Here is a 21198-nt window from a genome sequence, read left to right as displayed (position 1 = left end):
TTGTGCTACGGTGGCGGTCTATAGGTTTGAGCATCCACCTCGCAGGCGGGAGGCACTGAGTTCGATCCCCAGTGCCTTTCGGTAGCCGCAGAGCAAGCAACAGGTAGTACCTTCCACTTGGCCTGGTGCTAAGCGCTTTCAAGGTGAAACGCTTGGGAAATGGGTTTTAGACCCCGCCTTTATATAAAGCATCTTGTGCCGTGGCGCTGTTTGGCCACAGATGTCCTTGCGGCATAAAACTTCATAAGGATAATCATTATTCAGGGAGTCTTTTTAGTGGAAAACCCTAAATTAGGCAGAAATATGCATTAATGCCTACTCCTGTCCACACATAATCTGACTGCAGATTTTCAAAATATTTGCCGAGAAATGGCTGACCTATAGTACATTAGATTAAGTGGATGTTTCAGTTTTTGAACCTATCTTTTGCAAATTGCTACAGCAAGGAAGGGTAATAACATAAGACGTGACTGCAGCAAGTTACTTATGAAAACCTGTAATGGTCAGGGAGTCTGTATGTGCTCCATTGCAATATCATTCTTTTTTGATTGCCGGATCTCATCATCTTGGTTTCACAAACGACACAAGTGCACCTGTTGCTGGCAGCAAGTACCGTGTTTCCTTTATTTCGTGACTGTCTCCTCGGCTCCCACAAGGGCACGTGCAAGCGCCTGTCGGCTAACTTTGGCTGTCTCCGTCTTTGGCAGGGAGTCCACAAAGAAGACGCCTCCGTAAAGGTGCTTCTGGGCGGCGAGATTGCCTGTGCAAACAGAAAAAAAAATTATTGTCTTTAAGTTCACCATGTCTGCAGCAGCTTGTAATACGGACTTCCTCCGTTAATCATCACTGGAACCACCTTTCCATTTTTGTAGGCAGGGACACATCGGTGAGCAAGCGGTGTGAGCAGCGAAAAACAGAACCTATTTTAGCATCAGTGACCCAGAATTGGAGAAACTATAGTGAGAAACATGCATTTCATGCTTCAGAGTACTGACAAACTACAAGGCAATAGAAGCCGTAGCAGTGCACGAAGAATTATTCGGTTCGAGAGCAACAACAATCACTGTACGCGGTAAAAGTTACTATTAAAATGTAAATTAACTGGTTCGATATAGATTAGAAAATCCCATAGAGCCCATTTCCCACGAATATATCTAGCGGTTTGTGAAGAGGAGCAAGATTTCGTCGCCGCTGTTGTAGAGAGAAAAGTATAAGTACGCTCGCAATGCTGTAAAAACCATGGCCTTAAGAGAGGATGATAGGCTCACATCAACCTCAATTTGTCTTCCCAATATTCCCGCTATCGTTCGCGCAAAAAAAAAAATCAACTTTTAGGGAGCGCTTATAAATCAGTTTTATTTTCCACAAGCAATGTCTCGGTAATTCCACCCGCAATAAATTTATTACTAACTATAAGGATCAAGAGAGCGGAGTGGTTACAATGTTAAACAAGAGCACTAAAATGCACTAAAACTTCAAGCAAAGATGTTTCCCGCCATTATGGTGCGTGAGCTAAACACTTGTAAAAAGCGGTCTGTATGATCTGTAGACAGTTTCAGCAGGAAGGTGACTAAATTTACTAAATATAAGAGGAATACATGGCAGAAAGACTTTCTATGCTGGAATGATCTAAAAAGAACTTACTACCGTGTGCAATCCGATGCGAGAATAAAGCGGTTGAAGAATTAGTTCGCCCTGTAGTACAGATGGCGGAATAACTGATAAAATACACTTCGGCGTGAACTGTTTCGGCCAGACGACAACGATTCAAGCTCAAGGCTGTTTTTCATCTCCTATACACTCGCTATTTGGTTATGAGTGGAAGGAATAAAGAGAGAGAAACTATTCTGCAGGATGTTAGCTGCTCAGTTTCACAAAAGCAGAATCTTATAACCGTATCCTAGTTTGATCGCATTGGTGCTTAAAAAACAGCATTATAGTTGAAGACGGCTGAAAATAATACAACGGGGATAACATGACACCGGTTAATGAATAGATACAGGACACACTCATGATATTGCATTTCTCATTAATCATTATCATTAAACGGGTATTACAGCGGTTATCTAAAGAATTTAGTGGTTTGGATAATTATATCAAATCAATCAAATAACAACTATGCAGTCCGGGGGGATGACTACGTAAACCTTAATATACAGGGAATGATCCAAGAGTCAGGGGGCTGTAGCTGGACCCTCGGTAAATTAATAGTTAGTTAGTTATATTGATTTTTATGGCGCAAAAGCAACTGAGGCTATGCTGCGCCAAACACAAGGTTAGAGTTTTTGTTAATGGTGAAGCTTTCTAAAAATACTTAGAGTTTGTTTAAAACGTTGGCTTCCTTGAGAAACCTAAAAATACATGAAATATCAACCAGTGCTCGATCACCTAAGAGTAGCATGGGGTGTAATGGGATGCTTTCCCTGTAAAATGTTGTGAAATATTTCTTTCTTAGTTCTTCTAGTTTTATGCATGAAATTAAAATGTGGTTCACTGTGAGTTCAGCACCACACATTTCACAGAGAGGTTTGTTTTGTTTGGCTAGCAGAAAGTGCGTGAGGTGGGTGTGTCCAATGCGGAGCCGACATAAAATAACTTCGGTAAAACGTTCTTGATGCCTACATGATTGCCATTCCCCTAAAATTGGTTTCACAGAATTTAATTTGTTGTTTACGTGATCTTGCCATGCGGCCTGCCACTTATTTCTGAGTTTACTGTTGATAAACTTTAAGCAATCCCTGTGCGGTATGCTCACTTGTTTTATTTGGCCATTCCGGGCTTGTGCAGCGCATACATCTGCTTTTTCATTACCTACGATTCCAACATGGCTAGGAACCCAGCAGAATTTAATGTTATGTTTTTGTTTTGTGATTTTAACAATGCTATGTATGATGTTACCTATTATGGGTTCCGCAGCATTTCTGGAGTGCAGTGCTTTGAGCATACTCAGGGAATCGGTGTAAATGATGCTATTTTTGATGTTCTCTCTTACTATTTTTTCTACAGCTACAAAGATGGCATAACTCTCAGCAGTAAAAACTGATGCGCATTCTGGTAGTCGCAGTATCTGTTTAGTATTTTCTTGGATTACTGCGCTTCCAACGTGACTTTCTGTTTTTGAGCCATCGGTATAAAATTCAATGTAAGTGTCATACTTTTCTTGTAGTGCAAAGAATTCCTGTAATATGTACTCATTTGGCGTTTGCTTTTTATCTAAATGTGTCATTGTGAGGTCACATACTGAAGGCAGGCTGTACCATGGTGGTAAATATTCATTCCTTTGTGCAATATTCGGTAGGGCATCTAGTACTGTTAGCTCTTCACATTTATCTTCAAAGCGCAGCAGTAATGGTCTGATAGAATGTGGTTTGTTGATGAATAATCTTTTAGATGGGCACTTGGTTAAAACTGGATGGCAGAGATGTTTCGGAAGAGAACGGATTTTTAAGACATATGAGCATGTAAGGGCGATTCTTCGATCCTCAAGAGCGGCTTCATTAGTTTCAACGTAAAGGCTAACTACTGGTGATGTTCTGTATGCTCCAGATGATAGGCGCAGACCAAGATTATGAATGGGGTCTAATCTTTTTAAGTAGGATGCTCTTGCCGAACCATATACTATGCACCCGTAGTCCAGCTTGGAGCGCACCAGAGAGCGATATATTTGTAAAAGGCTTGCTCTATCGGACCCCCACCGCTTCCGTGAGAGAACTTTTAATATATTGAGGGCTTGAGAAGCTTTCTTTTTAAGGTTGTTAATATGTGGTAGAAATGTGAGTTTCTTGTCGAAAGTTACGCCTAAAAATTTGTGTTCTAGTTTAATTGGTAGCGCAGTGTGATTCAAGTATAGATTGGGATCGACCTGTAGGCCTCGTCGCAATGAAAAAAGAACAGCTACTGTTTTTTGAGGAGAAAATTTAAACCCATTTATGTCTGCCCAAGCACCTAGTTTATTTAGTGTGATTTGTATTTGTCTCTCACAGGTTGATATGCTGGAGGACGTGCATGCTATTTGTAGGTCATCTACATAGACTGAATACATTATGGACTTGGGTATTACTTTAGCTAAGGAATTCATTTTTACTATGAAGAGTGTCGTGCTTAGAATGCACCCCTGGGGTACGCCGTTCTCTTGGGTGAAAGTCATGGAGAGAGTTGCTCCTAGGCGGACTCGGAATGTGCGGTTAGCCAGGAAGTCGTTCAAGCAGTTCAACATCCTGCCGCGGATACCTAGCTCTGCTACGTCACGGAGGATGCCGAACTTCCACGTAGTATCGTAGGCCTTCTCCAAGTCGAAGAAGACCCCAATACAGTGCTGCTTGTGGATGAACGCCTCCCGGATGGTGTTTTCTAGACGGACAAGGTGATCTGTGGTTGAGCATGCTTTCTTAAACCCACATTGGTGTGTATCTAATAGTTGCCGAGATTCAAGTATGAAGGTCAATCTAATGTTTATTACACTTTCGAAAGATTTAGCAATGCAGCTGGTGAGGGCTATTGGTCTGTAACTGCTAGGACTTGTTGGTGGTTTTCCGGGTTTGAGAAAAGGTATTATGACTGCTTTTTTCCACTCGTCAGGTATATTGCCAGTTATCCAGATTTTATTAAAGAATTTTAACAGTGCCTCTACAGCAGCCTCGGAGAGATGTGCAAGCATAGCGTAATGCACGTTGTCTGGTCCCGGTGCTGTCTTTTTGCCAGAAGATAGTACCTTATTTAATTCTTCTAGTGTGAGAGGCTGGTTATAATCCTCATGAACACCTGCTCCAGATGGGAATCTTTGTTTCTCAGCTATTGCTTTGTGTTTTTGAAATGTGTTTGTGTAGTTGGATGAGCTTGAGATCTCAGCAAAATGCTCGCCCAGTATGTTGGCCTGTTCTTCTAAAGATGTTTGTGTCCCGGGTGCTGTCAAGAGAGGAAGTGTGAAAGGGGTATGGTCACCAGTAAATTTACGCACTTTTTCCCACATTTTCTTTGATGTTATTGAACTATTTATTGAGGAGACATATTTCTGCCAAGAGGTTTTCTCTGCATTTCTTCGCACATACCGCGCTCTGGCTTTTGCCTTCTTAAAGGTGAGTAGGTTCTCTGCAGTGGGATATCGACGCAGAGCGCTCCAGGCTTTCTTTTGTTGTTTTTTTGCTAATGTGCATTCTTTTGTCCACCACACTTTGTGTTTCTTTTGTGCAAGTCCTGTTGTTTGTGGTATAGCGAGTGTTGCGGCCGATATTATGCATTCAGTAAACTTCTCATTAATTTCATCTGTGCTAAGGTCGTCACAAAATTCCTTTTCCAGAGTGGCACTTTTTGTAAAAAGTGACCAGTCGGCGAGCTGAATTTTCCAGCGCCGTGGCCTTGTGGGGATGATTGGAGTGGACGATGAGAGCCTGATGATGGTAGGTAAGTGATCGCTGCCCATGGGGTCATTTAAAACATCCCATTTAAAATCGTTAAAAAGTAATGGTGATGCGAAAGCTAAATCGAGAGAGCTCATTTTTGCTGAGCTTGGACAGCAATATGTGGCTTTTCCCGTATTTAAAAGACAGACATTATTAGAAAGTATAAAATCTTCGATTGTTTGGCCTCTAGAGTCACAGCGTTCGCTTCCCCAAAACGGAGAGTGAGCGTTAAAATCGCCAACTACCAGAAATGGCTCCGGCAGTTCATCGATCAGGCCTTCTAGATCTTGGCATGTTAATGTGATGTGTGGGGGAAGATATACGGAACATATTGTTATGGTTTTGTAGGTGATGACGCTAACTGCAACCGCCTCAAGTTTCGTTTTCAGTTTGATTTCTTGAGCCGGGACGCCGCTTTGGGTGATGATTGCGACGCCTCCCGACAGTCTATTTGCATGTTCGCGATCACGTCTAAAAGTTTTATAATGTTTTAAGATATTTGAATGTTGTGGACCAAGATTGGTCTCCTGGAGACATAGAGCTAGAGGCATCACTGACCCTAGAATATGTGTTATATCACTGTAGTTCCTCAACATTCCTCTACAGTTCCATTGTATTATGAAAGCCATCTTAGTTTTGTGTTTGTGCTGATTGAAAAAACTAGATCAAGTTGTTTATGGCCCCGTGACTCGGGGCCTGTCTCTTTTTGACCGATCCAGGGAGCTCCGCCGACCATCCGACGTGGACGGCGAGGGGCTGCCCGGGGTCGTGTCCATCGCCTCTGCGGAGGCACTGGACGACCGTGCAGGAGGCACATTGATTTTCGAATTTGACCTCGACCTGTGGGAAGAGGTCTTTGGGCCCGCCGACCCGGGGGTCTGCGTCCCCTCCTTTGGGGTAGGCGGAGTAGCGTGAGCTACTCCACCAGACGGCGCGGATGGCCCCACCACAGGCTCACTACGTGTGGCCTGGACAGGTGCCGAAGCCTGGTGTGGTGCGCCGCGCCCACGCACCACATCGGCGAAGTTTGTTTTTGCAGTGAAGGTGAATTTGTTTGTTTGAGAGTATTGCCTTCTTGCTTCTTTGAAAGAAATGTTTTGCGTAGTCTTGAGAGTAATGATTTCTTTCTCTTTTTTCCAGGACGGACAAGCCCTGGAGTAGGCAGCATGGTCGCCATCACAGTTTGCACACCGTAGGTTAGCAACACATTCTTCGGATTGGTGGTCCTTCGAAGAGCATTTTGCGCAAGTTTTGCGGCCGCGACAACTCTGGGAGCCGTGGCCAAATCTCTGGCAGTTGAAACATCTGCGTGGGTTGGGAATATACGGTCTTACATTTATTTTCAGGTAGCCTACTTCAATGGATTCGGGTAATGTGCTCATGTTGAATGTCAAGATCAGGTGTTTGGTGTCCACTTCTTTGCCATCCTTCCGGATCTTGATCCGGTGGACATCTATAACTTCTTGGTCAGTAAGTCCTTCGAGCATTTCCTTTTCAGAAAGGTGGACAAAATCTATTTCAGAGATGACGCCTCGTACAGTATTCAGAGACCGATGTGGGGTCACAGAGACAGGGATGTCCCCAATGGATACAATTGTTGCAACTTTTGAGTGTTGTATGCTGTCGCGCAGTTCAAGAAGTAAGTCGCCACTAGCCATTTTTGACACCTTGTAGCCAAGGCCTAAGGCATCCGTCAAGCGTTTTGAGACTTGGAATGGGGATATTATCCTTGCTTGTGTTTCTTCTGCTTTACTGTGAATGACATGAAATTTTGGAAAGGATACTTTTCTTTTCTGGAAAAAGTCATCTGCTTCGGTCCGCCCTCTCTTGAGAGAGCGATCAAGTTTTGAAAGGGGGGGAGCCATAAAAAAATGTAGTTTTTCGGTCATGGTGCCAGCCACCCACCATGGAGTCCAACAAGGGGACGCGACAGGTACTTGAAAGAAAGTCCTGCCCACGCCAGCTGTACACCTTAACTATAACCTAATATGACTCAACTCAGGGTAGTTGGTCACACACGGTTAACCCTCGCCGCCAGGAAAAAGAAAAAAAACAAAGAAGAGAGGAGGATACAGGAAAGTTGTAAGAAAGGAAATAGGAAAGTGAAAGGTAGAGGGGAGGACAGGAAAAGGCGACTGCCGATTTCCCCCGGTCGGGTCAGGCCGGAGGTGCCGTCTACAGGAAGCTGGGGCCAAAGTGGTGTGTTGCCTCCGCCGAGGGGCCTTAAGGGTCCAAACGCTCGGCATCGGCTCAACCACCAGGATCCCCTTTTCCCCGGACACGGCGATGCCACGCACGGCTAAGCGCGGATGCTCGGGTCCGTGGTGACGCATTGTTCACCATCATCCCCCTGAGGGGATGTCCCTGCGGATGCTCGGGTTAACCCCGTGGTGTCGCCACTCACCAACGTCTGCATGCTGCAGACGCCTCCCTGCGGGGAGGTAAATTAATAATAAACTAAACTCGAAATAAACAAACAGGAAGAAAGACAGGTATTTGTATAATAGCAAAAAACTAATACACATTAGTTTACATAACGTATATGCGATGCAAGCGAAACAAATAGATTGTCACCGCAAAAACAAAATGAACACATAAAATAACGATCGCTATGTATGATATTCCACTATATACAAAAGCAAGCAAGACAGAGCACAGTGCAAGCTATCAAAATATTCAATAATGAAAAGGCATATTCAGAAGGGTCCTAAGCCTTATACTACTACAAAAGCAAAATTTTCAGAGTTGATTTAAATATAGACAAGGCATGAGTGATTTTAAACTCAGTGTAGACTGATCCACAAAGAAAAACCGAAGAAATCAGCACTCCCTTTTCAGCGCTTCCTTTTCATGCGGGTATGTAAAGACGAAGGCGAAGATTCTCTAGGTGACGGTGCTCGGCTAGATGTATGCGCTATACAGCCGCTTGATGACGTCGCCCTGTTTTCATGCGATCGCTGGGATTTTGTGTGCCATTTGTGCGCACACCCACGGGCAGACAACCCGGCACGGGCAGACAACTCGCCGATATAGGAGCAGTCGCATTCTACGCAGGGAATCTCATAGATGACGCCACGAAACTTCTCTTTCTTTGTCGTGTCTTTGACGGCAACCAGCTCGTGCTTCAGCTTGCACACAGGAACGTGAGCGATGTGCACACCGTAAGTGCGCAAAACGCGAGCCAAAGACTCGCTCACGACCGGCACATATGTGATAGTGGCTCGGGTTTGGCAATGAGGACCAACTGGTTCTAACGGGCGTGATGACCGTTGAAGAACGGAATCCACGAAGTACTTGGGGTAGCCGCATTCACTCATTTCTCGGCGCACTTGGCGTAGGTCAGCAGCCCGATGTTCTGGCCTTGGGCAGATGTTTTTGGCACGTCCGACTAGGGAAGCCATGACGAAGCGTTTATGGCAAACCCGGTGAACAGAATTAAAATGAAGATACTGGCCTGTGTGGTTTTTCTTTCTATCAACTTTGAAAGAAAGGCGGTTGCCACGGCGTAGAACCCAAACGTCTAGAAAAGGAAGACGGCAAGAAGCCCCCTCCTCTACAGTGAATTGAATATTGTCACGTTGTAGCGACGGCAGTCCAGCGGTCAGGAAGACACCAGAAATACTTGCGAACGAATCTCTTTATTTGGGCTGACTTGCGCCCGCAAAAGAACTGACTCACTCGGTGGCGGCGTAAGCAACAAGCGTGCTCGTCAATCGTCGAACTACGAATGCCGGCTGCTCGCGGCATCGTTCAATTTAAAGCAGGGAAGGAAACTTCGAGATAACAGGTCGAGATCGTCTAGAGTAATCTGGAAAAACGTAGATGCAGCTCGGCATGGCTGTGATCAATCGAGATTAGACTGGTCGCTTCTCGCGTCACGAACAAAAATGATAACAGCCCTTTCCTGCAGCCTTGAGCGCGAACGAACAAACACTACAATGATACGTGGCATTACCCCCCTTCCAAAGAAGCATCGTCTCGATGCTTTAAAATGAAATTAAACACGGAGAATGCTTCGAGAACTTAGAGTCCTTTAGCGTTCCTAATAAGGTGTAAGGGCAGCGGTAAAAGCTTCAAGTCTGGACGTGTCGTCGTCGTCGTCGGTGTTGTCGTCTGTGTTGTCGTAGTTTTTGTCGTCGTATTTGTCGTCGTAGTAGTCGTCGTAGTAGTCGTCGTCGTTGTAGGGATCGTCGTCGTCGTAGGGATAGTCGTCGTCGTAGGGGTCGTCGTCGTCGTAGGGGTCGTCGTCGTCGTAGGGGTCGTCGTCGTCGTAGGGGTCGTCGTCGTCGTAGGGGTCGTCGTCGTCGTATGGATCGTCGTTGTAGGGATCGTCGTTGTCGTAGGGGGCATGGTCTTCTGTTTTCGTCGATGGAGGATGCTTAGTACTTGCGCTCAGAAGCAACCTCACCTCCAGAGGCTGCCCCATTCAGTTCAACCTTCGGGGGCTGGGGAAGCGTCCACGCACTGCGCAGCCTCGGCTAGGAGATACTTAGCGCAGTGACGATGGCGACGGAGAACGCGATAGGCGGCTCGGCGATGAGTATCCTTCCCGACGCAAAAAATCCTCGATTTCGGCTGGTCGCTGGCCAGGTCGGGTTCGTGGGGCGTCGTAAGGGAACCCTCGGATGCCCATTCTCCTGTATCGGCAGTACCGGAGAATGTGACTGGCTTCTCCGCAGTGGAAGCATTGTGGCCGGAGCTGGTCGTGTGTTCTCCACCCGACGCATTTCCTCTGGCGTGTACGACGCTCGTAGGACGGGCGAGTTGGGGCGAGAGGGCGGCGCTCCAGCGCAGCTGGCTAAGGGCGCTAGGGGCTTGGTTCCCGTCGTCGAGGTACAGGACGGCGCACTGCTGCGGCGTAAGTCATGGCTGGAGGCTCCAGAGGCTGCGTGGCAGACTGGAGTCAGGTCTTCCGGCGAATAACTCAAAGGGCTGGCGTCACGACTTGCAGGGGTTATCCGGTATCTGGAAGGCTACCCAGCACCTCCACCAGATGTCACGTTGTAGCGACGGCAGTCCAGCGGTCAGGAAGACACCAGAAATACTTGCGAACGAATCTCTTTATTTGGGCTGACTTGCGCCCGCAAAAGAACTGACTCACTCGGTGGCGGCGTAAGCAACAAGCGTGCTCGTCAATCGTCGAACTACGAATGCCGGCTGCTCGCGGCATCGTTCAATTTAAAGCAGGGAAGGAAACTTCGAGATAACAGGTCGAGATCGTCTAGAGTAATCTGGAAAAACGTAGATGCAGCTCGGCATGGCTGTGATCAATCGAGATTAGACTGGTCGCTTCTCGCGTCACGAACAAAAATGATAACAGCCCTTTCCTGCAGCCTTGAGCGCGAACGAACAAACACTACAATGATACGTGGCAATATTATCTTCCATGCTATTGATGTGATCTGTGAAAGCGCCATAACGCAACCTTTCTGATAATGCAGAAGCCGTCATCGATGTAACGTACAAAAACCTTCGGGTGCGGTTCGCGAGCTTCTGCTGCTTCCAGCGTAAGGCTTGCGGTTGTCACCCATATAGATGCGCCCATACGGGTGCCATGAACTTGTCCATAGACTGTACCCCGAAAACGAAGTAAATGTTCTCAAGGCAGAGCTGCAACAGCTTCAGAAGATGCGATGCTGCGATAGGGGTTCTTTAACACAATCCGACGTCATTCTGCAGCGCTGAACGGCACACTCCCACAGCCAGATCCACCGGTACGCTGGTGAGCAGCGACTTCACATCAACGGACACCATGACGTCGTCGTCCACCACCGTGAAGTCGCATACTTTTTCAAATAAATCGAAACAGTCACGTATGGAAGTCGAAACCCTTTCCAACGAGTGGTGCCGAAATCCTTGCGCAGGCAGCCCGACAAGCGGTATAAGGGCGACCGTGTAAAGTCAGCTATTGGTCGCCTCGGGACGTTAGACTTATGGATCTTCGGGAGACCGTACAAGGCAGGAGCTGATTCACTGTGGCAGAGATGCTTGAAATAAAGTGACTTGTGGTCCGGTGGAACAAATCAGAAGACGACATTCAAAAGAATATGGAAGTTTCTTTCTACTTTGGGCGTAGGCTCCCATTTCAGCTGTGCCAGTGCACGTTAAAGAACCCCAGGTGGTCGAAATTTCCGAAGCCCTCCACTACGGCGTCTCTCGTAGCCTTAGTCGCTTTGGGACATTAAATCTCATAAAACCAAACCAAACCAAACCATTTCATCGGTAAATACTACGTACTGTCGTCCTAAAAAAAAGGCCAGCCATTTTCTCAACGTAGTCATTGCTGTTCAAGATGACGGTAGTGTTGTCTTTGTCAGCGGGAAGTACAATAATGTCCGTGTTTTTACGCAGCCTCTTGAGAGCATAACTCTCCTCGGAAAGAAGGGGGGGTTGGAGGATGTCGCGGAAGCTTGGCAAGGATTATTGCACGAGTTCGGGCCTCATCTCGGCGGTTGTTATCTACTTGACCTATAGCCCGTTCAACACCACAAAGGATTTTTCTTGCGTCCAGCGCAGGTCTCGTGTTGAAGTTCAACCCGAGCTCAAGTACGGCGAGTTCTGCTCGATCACGTAGAAGCCGCCACGGAAAAAAATAGTCTGGAAAGAAGCATCAGTCGTCGCAAGAGAACTGGGAAGATATGAGGTCGGTATCTCGGTTCCCTAATAGTCCAAACAACAGAAAGAACCCTTAACAACAGCGCAGGCAATATCTCGCCTACGTACGCAAGATGCTTGGGGCAATTACTGCGACGTCTTAAGCTTTATGCTTTGGGCTTTCTGCCCAGTGATGAAAGCTTCCGTACGGAAGCCGAAACGTCTCCGTATTAACAACAACCTTTGGTCGGCGTTCCTTTTCGTAATAAAGATTTCAAATACTTCACGACGGTTGCAAATCTTGATGCTGATGTTTGCTATGAATGGGGAGCTGCAGGTGTCGAGAGAAAGCCTTTTTTCAGACGCATTCTCAATCAGTTTTATAGCTTGAAAAAGCAATTCGAAGTTCCTGTTTCCTGTCCCCAGCAGCTGCATTGCCACTGTCTCTGAAAAATTTGTAATGCATTTTATTCGTTTATAATTTCATGCAACCCCAGGACTTGTGCACGACATTGTTTGCACTGGCGCTTGTTGCACCACAATGAAATTTAGTATAAATATGGTTTACATTATGGGCAATGCAGCTATACTATGTTTATTGCAATTTATAGTTGCGAACTGAATTGAAAATTGTTAAAAATATGTAGTGTCATCAAAACGGGACGTTCTAAAGAATATTACATCATAGAAGTTTTGATTTTTTACATTGTTCAATTCGTTTTAAATGCGTAAAAGCAATGACTGCGAGCAAAATGGGATATATTTCGGTGCTGATGCAGGTATATATTTGCGAAAACAGGTGCACAAGAACACTTATATTTAAAATGCATGAAATTCCAAATTGAACAAAATAAGACATGCGAATATGGACAATAAATTTCAGAAACAGTGGCAAATATATCGCAAGTGTGAAATTTTTCGCCACCTGGCATAAATGAAAAAAAAATTCTGTTCTGGAGCACGTCCCTTTAAACCAACCTGCATAGCCCACTTTTTTTTCAGCCAATTGAACCCTGCACTGTCAATCGTCATAAACCTCAAGATACCATGATATGTCTGGTGGTTCTGCCCCTAAGGCAGAGGATGCCTCGCCAGGGGATAACCACGAAGAAAACTTCCTACACCATGTGTAAGGATGGCACCTGAAGGTGCAGGGGAGGGCAACGGCTTAGAGCATGGCTCAGAGTCTGGTTGTACCCGGCTTGCCTGCGCCCTCACGTGCCACGCACACCATCGCTCCTCAAAGGCTCACAGACACCAGCCAGCTCGAGGCCGACTAATCAGAGGAAGGGCATAGTATCCTTTTAGAGCGGGAGCTCTACTCCTCCAATGCAAAACTTCAAGGTCATGCCGCTCCGAAGAATGACCTTCAAGTGCAGGAATGGGGGTTGTGGCTGTGACGTCATGCCATCTTACTTGCCGCAAGTCGGCGCAGCTGCGGCGCGCGTAGCCGGCGGCGTTCGCCCGTTCGCTCGCCTTCGCAACAGCGTTGAGAAACGTGATTCAGCGCTCATCTCGCAGTTGCGCGGAACCATGTGATTCGCCATTCATCCTATAAGACAATGCAAAGAGCGAAGGGTTGCTTGACGTTCGCATATAGGCATGAAGGAGTCGCGGGCTCGATCCGGTTCTTCGGCTGTGTATCTATACACATAATTGAATCAGATAATTCTTATGATAAAGAACATCAACAGGGCCCGTTGGCGAAGGATAGAGCGAGGATACATTAAACCACAGAAAACCATGTCTGACCATGCTTAATCGAGGGTTGAACGCCAACAATTTTTTGTATATATTGTTCAGTGCGAAAGTACTTCGTGCCACAGTCCACGGGTTCCAGTGGTGTCCGTCTAAGTGAAGTCATTGAGTAGCAATTGTGTTTTGATCAGTGGACACATCAATCGCACAGTGAACATCTTAGCGGTGGTGTCTGGCTACAAAGCGCGGAAAGAGATATATGCACCTTTCCTTTTCTCAAAAGCAGATGAAAGTTTAGAATCCATTGTTTTTAAGGAAAGAAAAGGCGCATAACTCGCTCCCTGTGTAAGTGGACACCTCTAGCGCGCTTTCAGGTAAGTGGCGGCGGTTTCCCCCTGCAACTGACTGATTGATTAAAAACAGCTTTATTGGTGTGGTGGTGGTGGTGGTGAGAAGTATTTAATATATGTACGGAGAGAATCTTCTGAGAGCATAAGCTTGGACTATGTAGTCCGGCAGTTCACTAGATACCGCTGCCGCGCTGGCTCTCGACAGGAGCGAATGCTGGTGTTTAGGGTCATAGCTGAAAAGAGTGAAAAGGCCTCCCAACACTCCTCCGAGGGATTTGAAATGGGGTCAACTGTGGTATTGAATTTACATGGCCACACCATGTTGTAAAGGTAAGCAGCTCTCCTCAGTGCCCGCACAGCGTGGAATACCACCGGTGTGGTCTCACCAGTGTTGGATATGTGCTTGTTTGTAATCTCTTAAGGGTGTCTTCTTCCGCCTTATTAAGGAATTTATGCGGCGTTGGGTGCGCTTGCCTGCCTGTTCTGTGTGGCGCGAGATAGTCGGCATACGTTGTTGAAGCTACTACGCTAGTAGCCTGCGGTCATCGGGGGGAGACACCAGGTATAGAGGAGTTCGGACATGTTTATGAACGGCTTCGTTTCCTCCTAGTAGTTCAAGGTGGTGGTGGTGGAAACATTTATGTACGGATACACTTAAGGAGCTTATGCATGAGCTGGCCCAAAGGGGGCCAGCCCTTACAATTACTAGGTGGAGGTCCCTAGTTCGGAAGCCCAGTGGCGTCGGCCGCCGCCCGGGCTCGCGCGACCAAGGCCTGTTGGGCCTGCAGGTCACATTAGCCGAGCAGGGTCACCTCCCAGTCCTCCCGGGTTGGGTTGGGGTGAGGGGGGATAACAGGGTTGGAGGCACAGGCCCACACCATGTGGCAGATGTCCGAAAACTTCTCCGCACAGTGCGGACAGCTCCCTAGGAAAAAAGGGTGGAAGTGTTTGAGAGCTGCCGGGACCAGCAAAGTATTAATACACAGGCGAAGCAGAAGCCGCTCCTCCGCCTTTGAGATACCTTTACACTTGCGGAGATAGAGACCGTGGCCAAGTTGATAAAGTAAAACAATGTTTTTGATGGAGTAAGCCGGAGTGAATTCCAGTTCCTAATCATCTGGGTCGGAGGGGAAGTGTCCGGTGAGAGCACGAGGGCGGCGGCGTCAGCTGCCTCATTTCTCTCAAGGCCCATGTGAGGAGGAGCCCAAACGATACGCCGGTGAGCGGGGTCCCCGGTGTAGACGCTGTTAGGAGAAGGCGGTAGGCTAGATACGGTAAACAACCCTGCTCGACGTTCCGACAGGCCTCTCGCGCTGCAACTGCATCTGGTTCAAGACGATCGCGGAACTTGGTGACTGAAGCCAGGCTGGGTGGATGCTTAGAAAGTAATAACAACGCTAGCAAGTGAATCAACTCCTTATTAAGGTGACGGCAGGCATTCTTTGAGTCCCTGAGAACAACGGATTTGTCATTCGAAGCTATACTTAAGACAATAACATGTTATGGGCCTGCCCCTCTAACCTTGCTATTCGCCCAGTCCCCAACCCCACCCGAGTGGTCCGGGAGGCGATCCTGCTCGACTGCCACGACTTACAGGCCTGACAAGCCTTAGTCGCGAGCCCCGGCGGCGGCCACCGCCACTGGGGCCCAAACAGGAGCCTTCACCTAGTGCTTGTAAGGATCGGTTCCTTACGGGCTGATCCAAACATACCTCCTCTCCCTTCCTAATGTTTTCTCCACTAACACCACCACCGACGAGAACCGGCATATTCAGCATGGTGTGGCCGATGGCAATCCTCACCTTCCCCCTTCTTCCCCTCCCACCCTAAAGGCATGGGAGACCGCTCCCCTCAACGGTTCTACACTAGAGTCCCAAAGGGGTCTATTAAAGCGGGCGCGAGACGGAGCCTCATAGTGCGGTGTCCCGAACTAAGGATAGGGACCAAGTAGCGGGGTCTCTTACCTTCCAAACTCTCTTTGAGTATTCAAAAAAAGTTCTTTGACCACCACCACCACCACCGAGGCGCATATCACCATAGATACTGAACTAGTCCAGACCACGATGGTCATCACTTCCTTGTTTGCTCCGACTGCATCCACCTATAGAAAATAAAAATTAGTTTCGAGGAAAGGAAATGGCTCAGTAACTGCCTCACGTATCTTGGTGGACACCTGAACCGCGCCGTAAGGTTGGAATAACGAGGGAGTGAAAGAGAAAAGGGACAAGAAGGTGTCGCAGTGGAGGGCTCCATAATAATCTTGACCACTTAGGGATCTTTAACGAGCACTGACATCGCACAGCGCAGGGGTGCGTTTTGCGTTTCGCCACCATCGAAACGCAGCTTCCGCGGTCTTGTCCGAACTCTGGCACTGTAACTCAGTAGCCGAGTGGCGTTACCACTGAGCCATCACGGCGGGTCGTCCACAATTCCACATATATTGTTGAGTTTCTTGTTTCATGCCGTATGCATGGCCGCTACTCTTGCGTTTCTTTCTTCAATGTTATATGAAGGATGCATATTCCTTTGAATCAGGTACACGTCGCTGTGTCTCCTTCGTATCTCCTCCCGGTCGACCGTACAGGGCCGACTAATGTAGACTTTCTCGAGCAGGTCGCTATCTGGCTTTGTTGGGGGGAGGTTTTGGAGTTGCGAGAGCTATAGTGCTTTCCACACCTCTTTGAGAGTACTGTGCATACCTTGAGCCATGAGTTCTGCCATAGACGTGGAATTTTGTAGCCCCAACAATGAAAAAAAAGTGTTTTTGTGCAATAATTTGTGCTTAGGAATAATAAACGGTCATCGATTTTTATTTCTTTTTTGCTGGGTGCCGGCAATTTCTCTTCTCCCGCCGAGAACATGATCCAACCGGCTTGTTTCGCAGCTTCACGGCTTTCGCTCCCTCTTATTTTTCAGTTTCCACCTTTTTCGCCATAGTCAGGTGATTTTGTGACGCCATAACCCTCTCACCCGGTTCACCTAATCTTGTGGCGTCATCGCTCTCTAGACAAATGAGCACCTTTTGCGAAAACACAGGACTGAAAATCGCATGATGCAAAGTATAATGCTGTCACATAAATGTTCCTCATCTACGCAGGCGGAAGTAGGGGCGCCCTGATGGTGGTGAGGGATGTCGGCGAGTAGCTTGGGCAGGCCTATTAGTGCAACGTTAAAAAGCATCGGCGAAAGCACGGCGCCCTGGGGCGTGCCGCGGTTTCCCGGAGAGATGATGGAAGGATCTGCCGTGCCGGCGTTAAGTTGTACAGTGCGATCGGAGAGGAAATCGCGGACGTACGCAGACGTGCGATGTCCGACACTGAGAGCCTGAAGTTGTTGAAGAATCGCTTCATGGAGGACGTTGTCGAATGCCTTGGCAACCTCGAGGCCGGCGATGACTTTCGTGTCTAGTGTACGTCTCATGACTACCTGATGATGGAGAAGAAGCATAATGTCCGTGGCCGCTAAATGAGGGCGGAAGCCGCACATTGTTTCTTGTAGTAGATGGTTGTCTTCGACGTATCTTAAGAATCTGGAGTGGATAATGTGTTCCATCAGCTTCCCGACGCAGGATGTGAGAGAGATGGCACGGTGGTTGGTGGTTTGCCCGGCTTGGGGATGAGGACTAGATTGGCGCATTTCCATTCCTGAGGAATGTTACCGCTGGCACAACATTCTTGAACATAGTCGGTAAGAGCATGAATGGATGCGTCTAGGTTCCTAAGCTCTTTATTTGAAATGCGGTCGGGGCCAGCCGCCGACATCGTCTTGAGGCGATTGAGTTCTGCTCGGACCTCCGCAATAGTGAGTGGGACGTCTAGGCCGCGATTGTCCGCGTCCTGATAGCAGGGGAGGTTGGTTGCGTCTTCGGGGCGAATGTATGTATTTATAAACTCTTGTTTGAGCTCGTCTGGCGTACCAGGATACTCGTGGAAGATTCGGTCAAGCTGTTAAAGTGTTGGGAGTTTGCCTCCAACTGGGCCGAGAAAATATCGATGGAGGTTCCACGTGTTACGAGCGTTTGTAGTCTTGTTCATCTGGTCATAAATGTTGTGCCAGCTCTGTCAAGTAAGTTCGGTTGCATAGTTCTCGATATTCGTGTGCGTGCGCGCCAGTGTACGTCGGATATTAGGGTGCCATTTCCGAGTCGCGAGTAGAGCTTCGAGCGACTTGTTGCGCTCCCACAGAGGGGCTTAATAGCGGTCGCAGTGTGGGACTGTGTCCTCTAATTCGACGGTTTGCGTGGCGTCGGCCACTTGTTGGGCAACTTCGGTTGTCCACGCCTTGATGTCACTATTAGTAGCAGGTTTGTCCTGCGGTTTCCTGTGCGTGCGGAAAGAATCGTGAGTGTGGCACTAAGTAGCTTTAACTTCGGAGGTCGTAAAGGCAAGATCCAGCGTTCTATCCAGGTGTAGGCCCGTACCGTGTCTAGTGGGGTAGGAGGCGTCCGTTACTCCCATGCACCTCAAACATGTATGTAAACACGCTTGTTTGAAATAAACTCATACTCATACTCATAAGGGTCAGCTGGTGCGTATGCCAGTCATTCCAAAGGCGTCGGCCTTTAGCCGAGTCGTAGTGGTAGTCCCAAGCGCGGTGATGCGCGTTGAAGTCACCGAGGATAAGGAGGGGTTGTCCTTGTGGTAGCTGCTGGACTTTGAGGAAAAAAACATCGAAAATATCCTTATGTGCTCGGGGAGGGCTATAGACACTAATTACAAACATTGCGACGTTTGCGAGAGGGTCGAGGTAATATTTCTAAGAATAAGTGTTCGGGGAAAGTTGGATTTCAATTGTGTTGGAGGACAGTGAGATTACGTTTGACGAGAGTGGCTAATCGAGGCTTTACTCGTTCCGATAGTTATGTACAGTAACCGGCAAGCTGCGTTTCCTTGTCTCATTCTTGGAGGGCTCTTAGTTCGGGGCGATCACTCGCGGTGAGGAACTGCTGGAGGACCGGGCGCTTACGTGCGAACCCGCGACAGTTCCACTGCCAGATGGTGGTGTTCCCCGAGCTGCTTGCCATGATTAGGCTGGGAAAGTTGTTAGGGTGTAGCGGGTGTCGGTGCTGGGGCCACGGGTACCCCAGCAGCGAGGAGTTTACCCTTTGCTTCTATAGCTTTGCTCAGAATCTGAAATTGTTGTGTGACTTGTGCACCGATTGTGTGGAGGGAGCGTTCGATGTGTGCTTCTAAAGCCTTGATGCGAGTTTGACTGAGTTCGCAGTATTCCTCGATTTTGATGAAACGCGCCTGCCAACCCTCCGCGGGTGAGTCAGTGTAGGACGTTGCTTTGCATTTTTGTGCGGATCGGTTGGGGGCAGCGATATTCATAGGCACTGTTTCAGGTGATCACTGCGGATACGGGGGAGACGGAGTGATTGTGGCCGTTAGCTTTTCGAGATGGTGGTGGTGAAAAACTTTTTTAACACTCAGAGAGAGTTTGGGGATCAGAAGACCCCGCTACATGGTCAGGGACACCGCACGACGAGGCCCCGTCTCGCGCCCGCTTTACTAGAGCCCTTTGGGACTCCAGTGTGGAGCAGTTGAGGAGGGCAGTCTCCCATGCCTCTCGGGTGGGGGTGAGGGAAGGGGGAAGGTGAGGATTCTGAGTACATGCCAACACCATGTGAAAGATATCGCAGATCTCTCCACAGTGCGGGCATCTGTGTTCGGATCGAAGTGCTTGGAGATGGCGGGACAGAGAAGAGTTCCTGTCTGCAGGCGCCGCAGAGTTCGCTCCTCCGCCTTACTCAACCTCTTGGCAGGTGCCGGGTAGAGACGGTGGCTATTGCAGTAATGCATTAAGATTTCGCGGAAACGCAGAAGCGGTTTATGTGCTTCCGGTTTGGTTTTGCTTATTAGAGTTTAAAATCCCAAAGCGACTCAGACTATGAGAGACGCCGTAGTGTTTGATTGAAGCAGTGCAAGTCCGAAAGCCAAAGAAGAGAGCAGAGAAAGAAAGAAACGGACAACACAGCGCTGAACTAACAACTGAGATTTATTTGGCACGCTGCACGTATAAATACATTTAGGCACCAAAATAGAGAACAAACCAATGAGCTCATTCATGCACTCGGATTCTTCACGCCAATACAAGCTAAGATGTGCAATTCAGGAAGCGAAGTTCTTTTTGAGATAAAGACTCTGATGGAATGCTTACACATGTGTCGCCATACATCTTGATGTTCGAAGCCTCGATTATTTCACGGCACAGCTTATCTCTGTTCCTATCCTCAACTCTGCAAAATTTAAACTATGGGGTGCACTCGCACTTACTGCAGTGCATGCTGAGGTTACGGGACTCTATTATCAACATTGTTGCGGTGCTGCCCGAGCCTATCATTTAAGCACTGTCCTGTCTGGCCAATATAAAACCTATTACAAGTGAGAGGAATAGAATACACGACATATTTTTGACACTTCAAGAATTTGCACTCATGATTTTTCCGGCAATCGGGGATAGTTTTCCCTGGATTGTTGACAGGCATGCACAAGCTTGATAACTTAATGGGGGCCGAAAAAACAACATCCACATCCGACTCTTTTTCCAACATTTTTCAAATTATGTGATATCTTTTGTATATAGGGAATGGCTGCTACTGGCTTACTTGTTTGACATTCAGGACTCTGGGAGCATTTCAGTTTCTTCAACAAAACAACGGCCACAGACGAAAGAACGTGAAGCGGATAGCCACAAGCAGTAAGCCTCTCTACCTGGTTACTAAAGCTGCGTGCGGTTTGATGTCGACAGGATTTTGTAAATGCACTCCTGAAGCTTGACATGACAATTCCTCTTTTAACAAGCTTCGAGTGCGCGGAACTATATGGTAGCAACAGTTTATTAGCCCTAGACTCGAAAGACCAGCACACACTGCCAATTGAATACTTCAGGCTCAAGTCTAGAAATCTGATTGTGTCCTCTACAGGAACTTCATGAGTCACTTCCAAAGGGGCAAGAACATCAGGAAATACACCTCGAACTTTGGACACTTCCCTACTAAAAGCTTCGCGGTCACAGGTGAACAAAACTAGATAGTCATCCACAAAGCGAGAAACTGCTGCAACAGCTGTGCCATTTAAGCGGTTATTTAGTTCTCTGTCATGCATAGCTAAAAAGAAATCACTCAAAATTGGGGCAATGCAGGAACCTATGCAAATG

General features: G+C 47.6%; 1 protein-coding gene across 1 annotated transcript in view; it reads right to left on the bottom strand.

Moving 5' to 3' along the window:
- Nucleotides 1-623: 623 nt before the first annotated feature.
- The window catches only part of LOC149367826 (uncharacterized), a 191573-nt gene continuing 170998 nt past the window's right edge, over nt 624-21198 (bottom strand). Inside the window, exon 10 of the mRNA XM_089575339.1 lies at nt 624-760. Within this exon, the coding sequence (XP_089431465.1) occupies nt 624-760 (137 nt within the window). The remainder of the gene's footprint in view (nt 761-21198) is intronic.

This window comes from Amblyomma mixtum, chromosome 1 (assembly GCF_055824585.1).
Source record: "Amblyomma mixtum isolate Tamu chromosome 1, ASM5582458v1, whole genome shotgun sequence".
NCBI classification, from domain to species: Eukaryota; Metazoa; Arthropoda; class Arachnida; order Ixodida; family Ixodidae; genus Amblyomma; species Amblyomma mixtum.
This window is presented reverse-complemented; position numbering and strand designations above follow the sequence as displayed.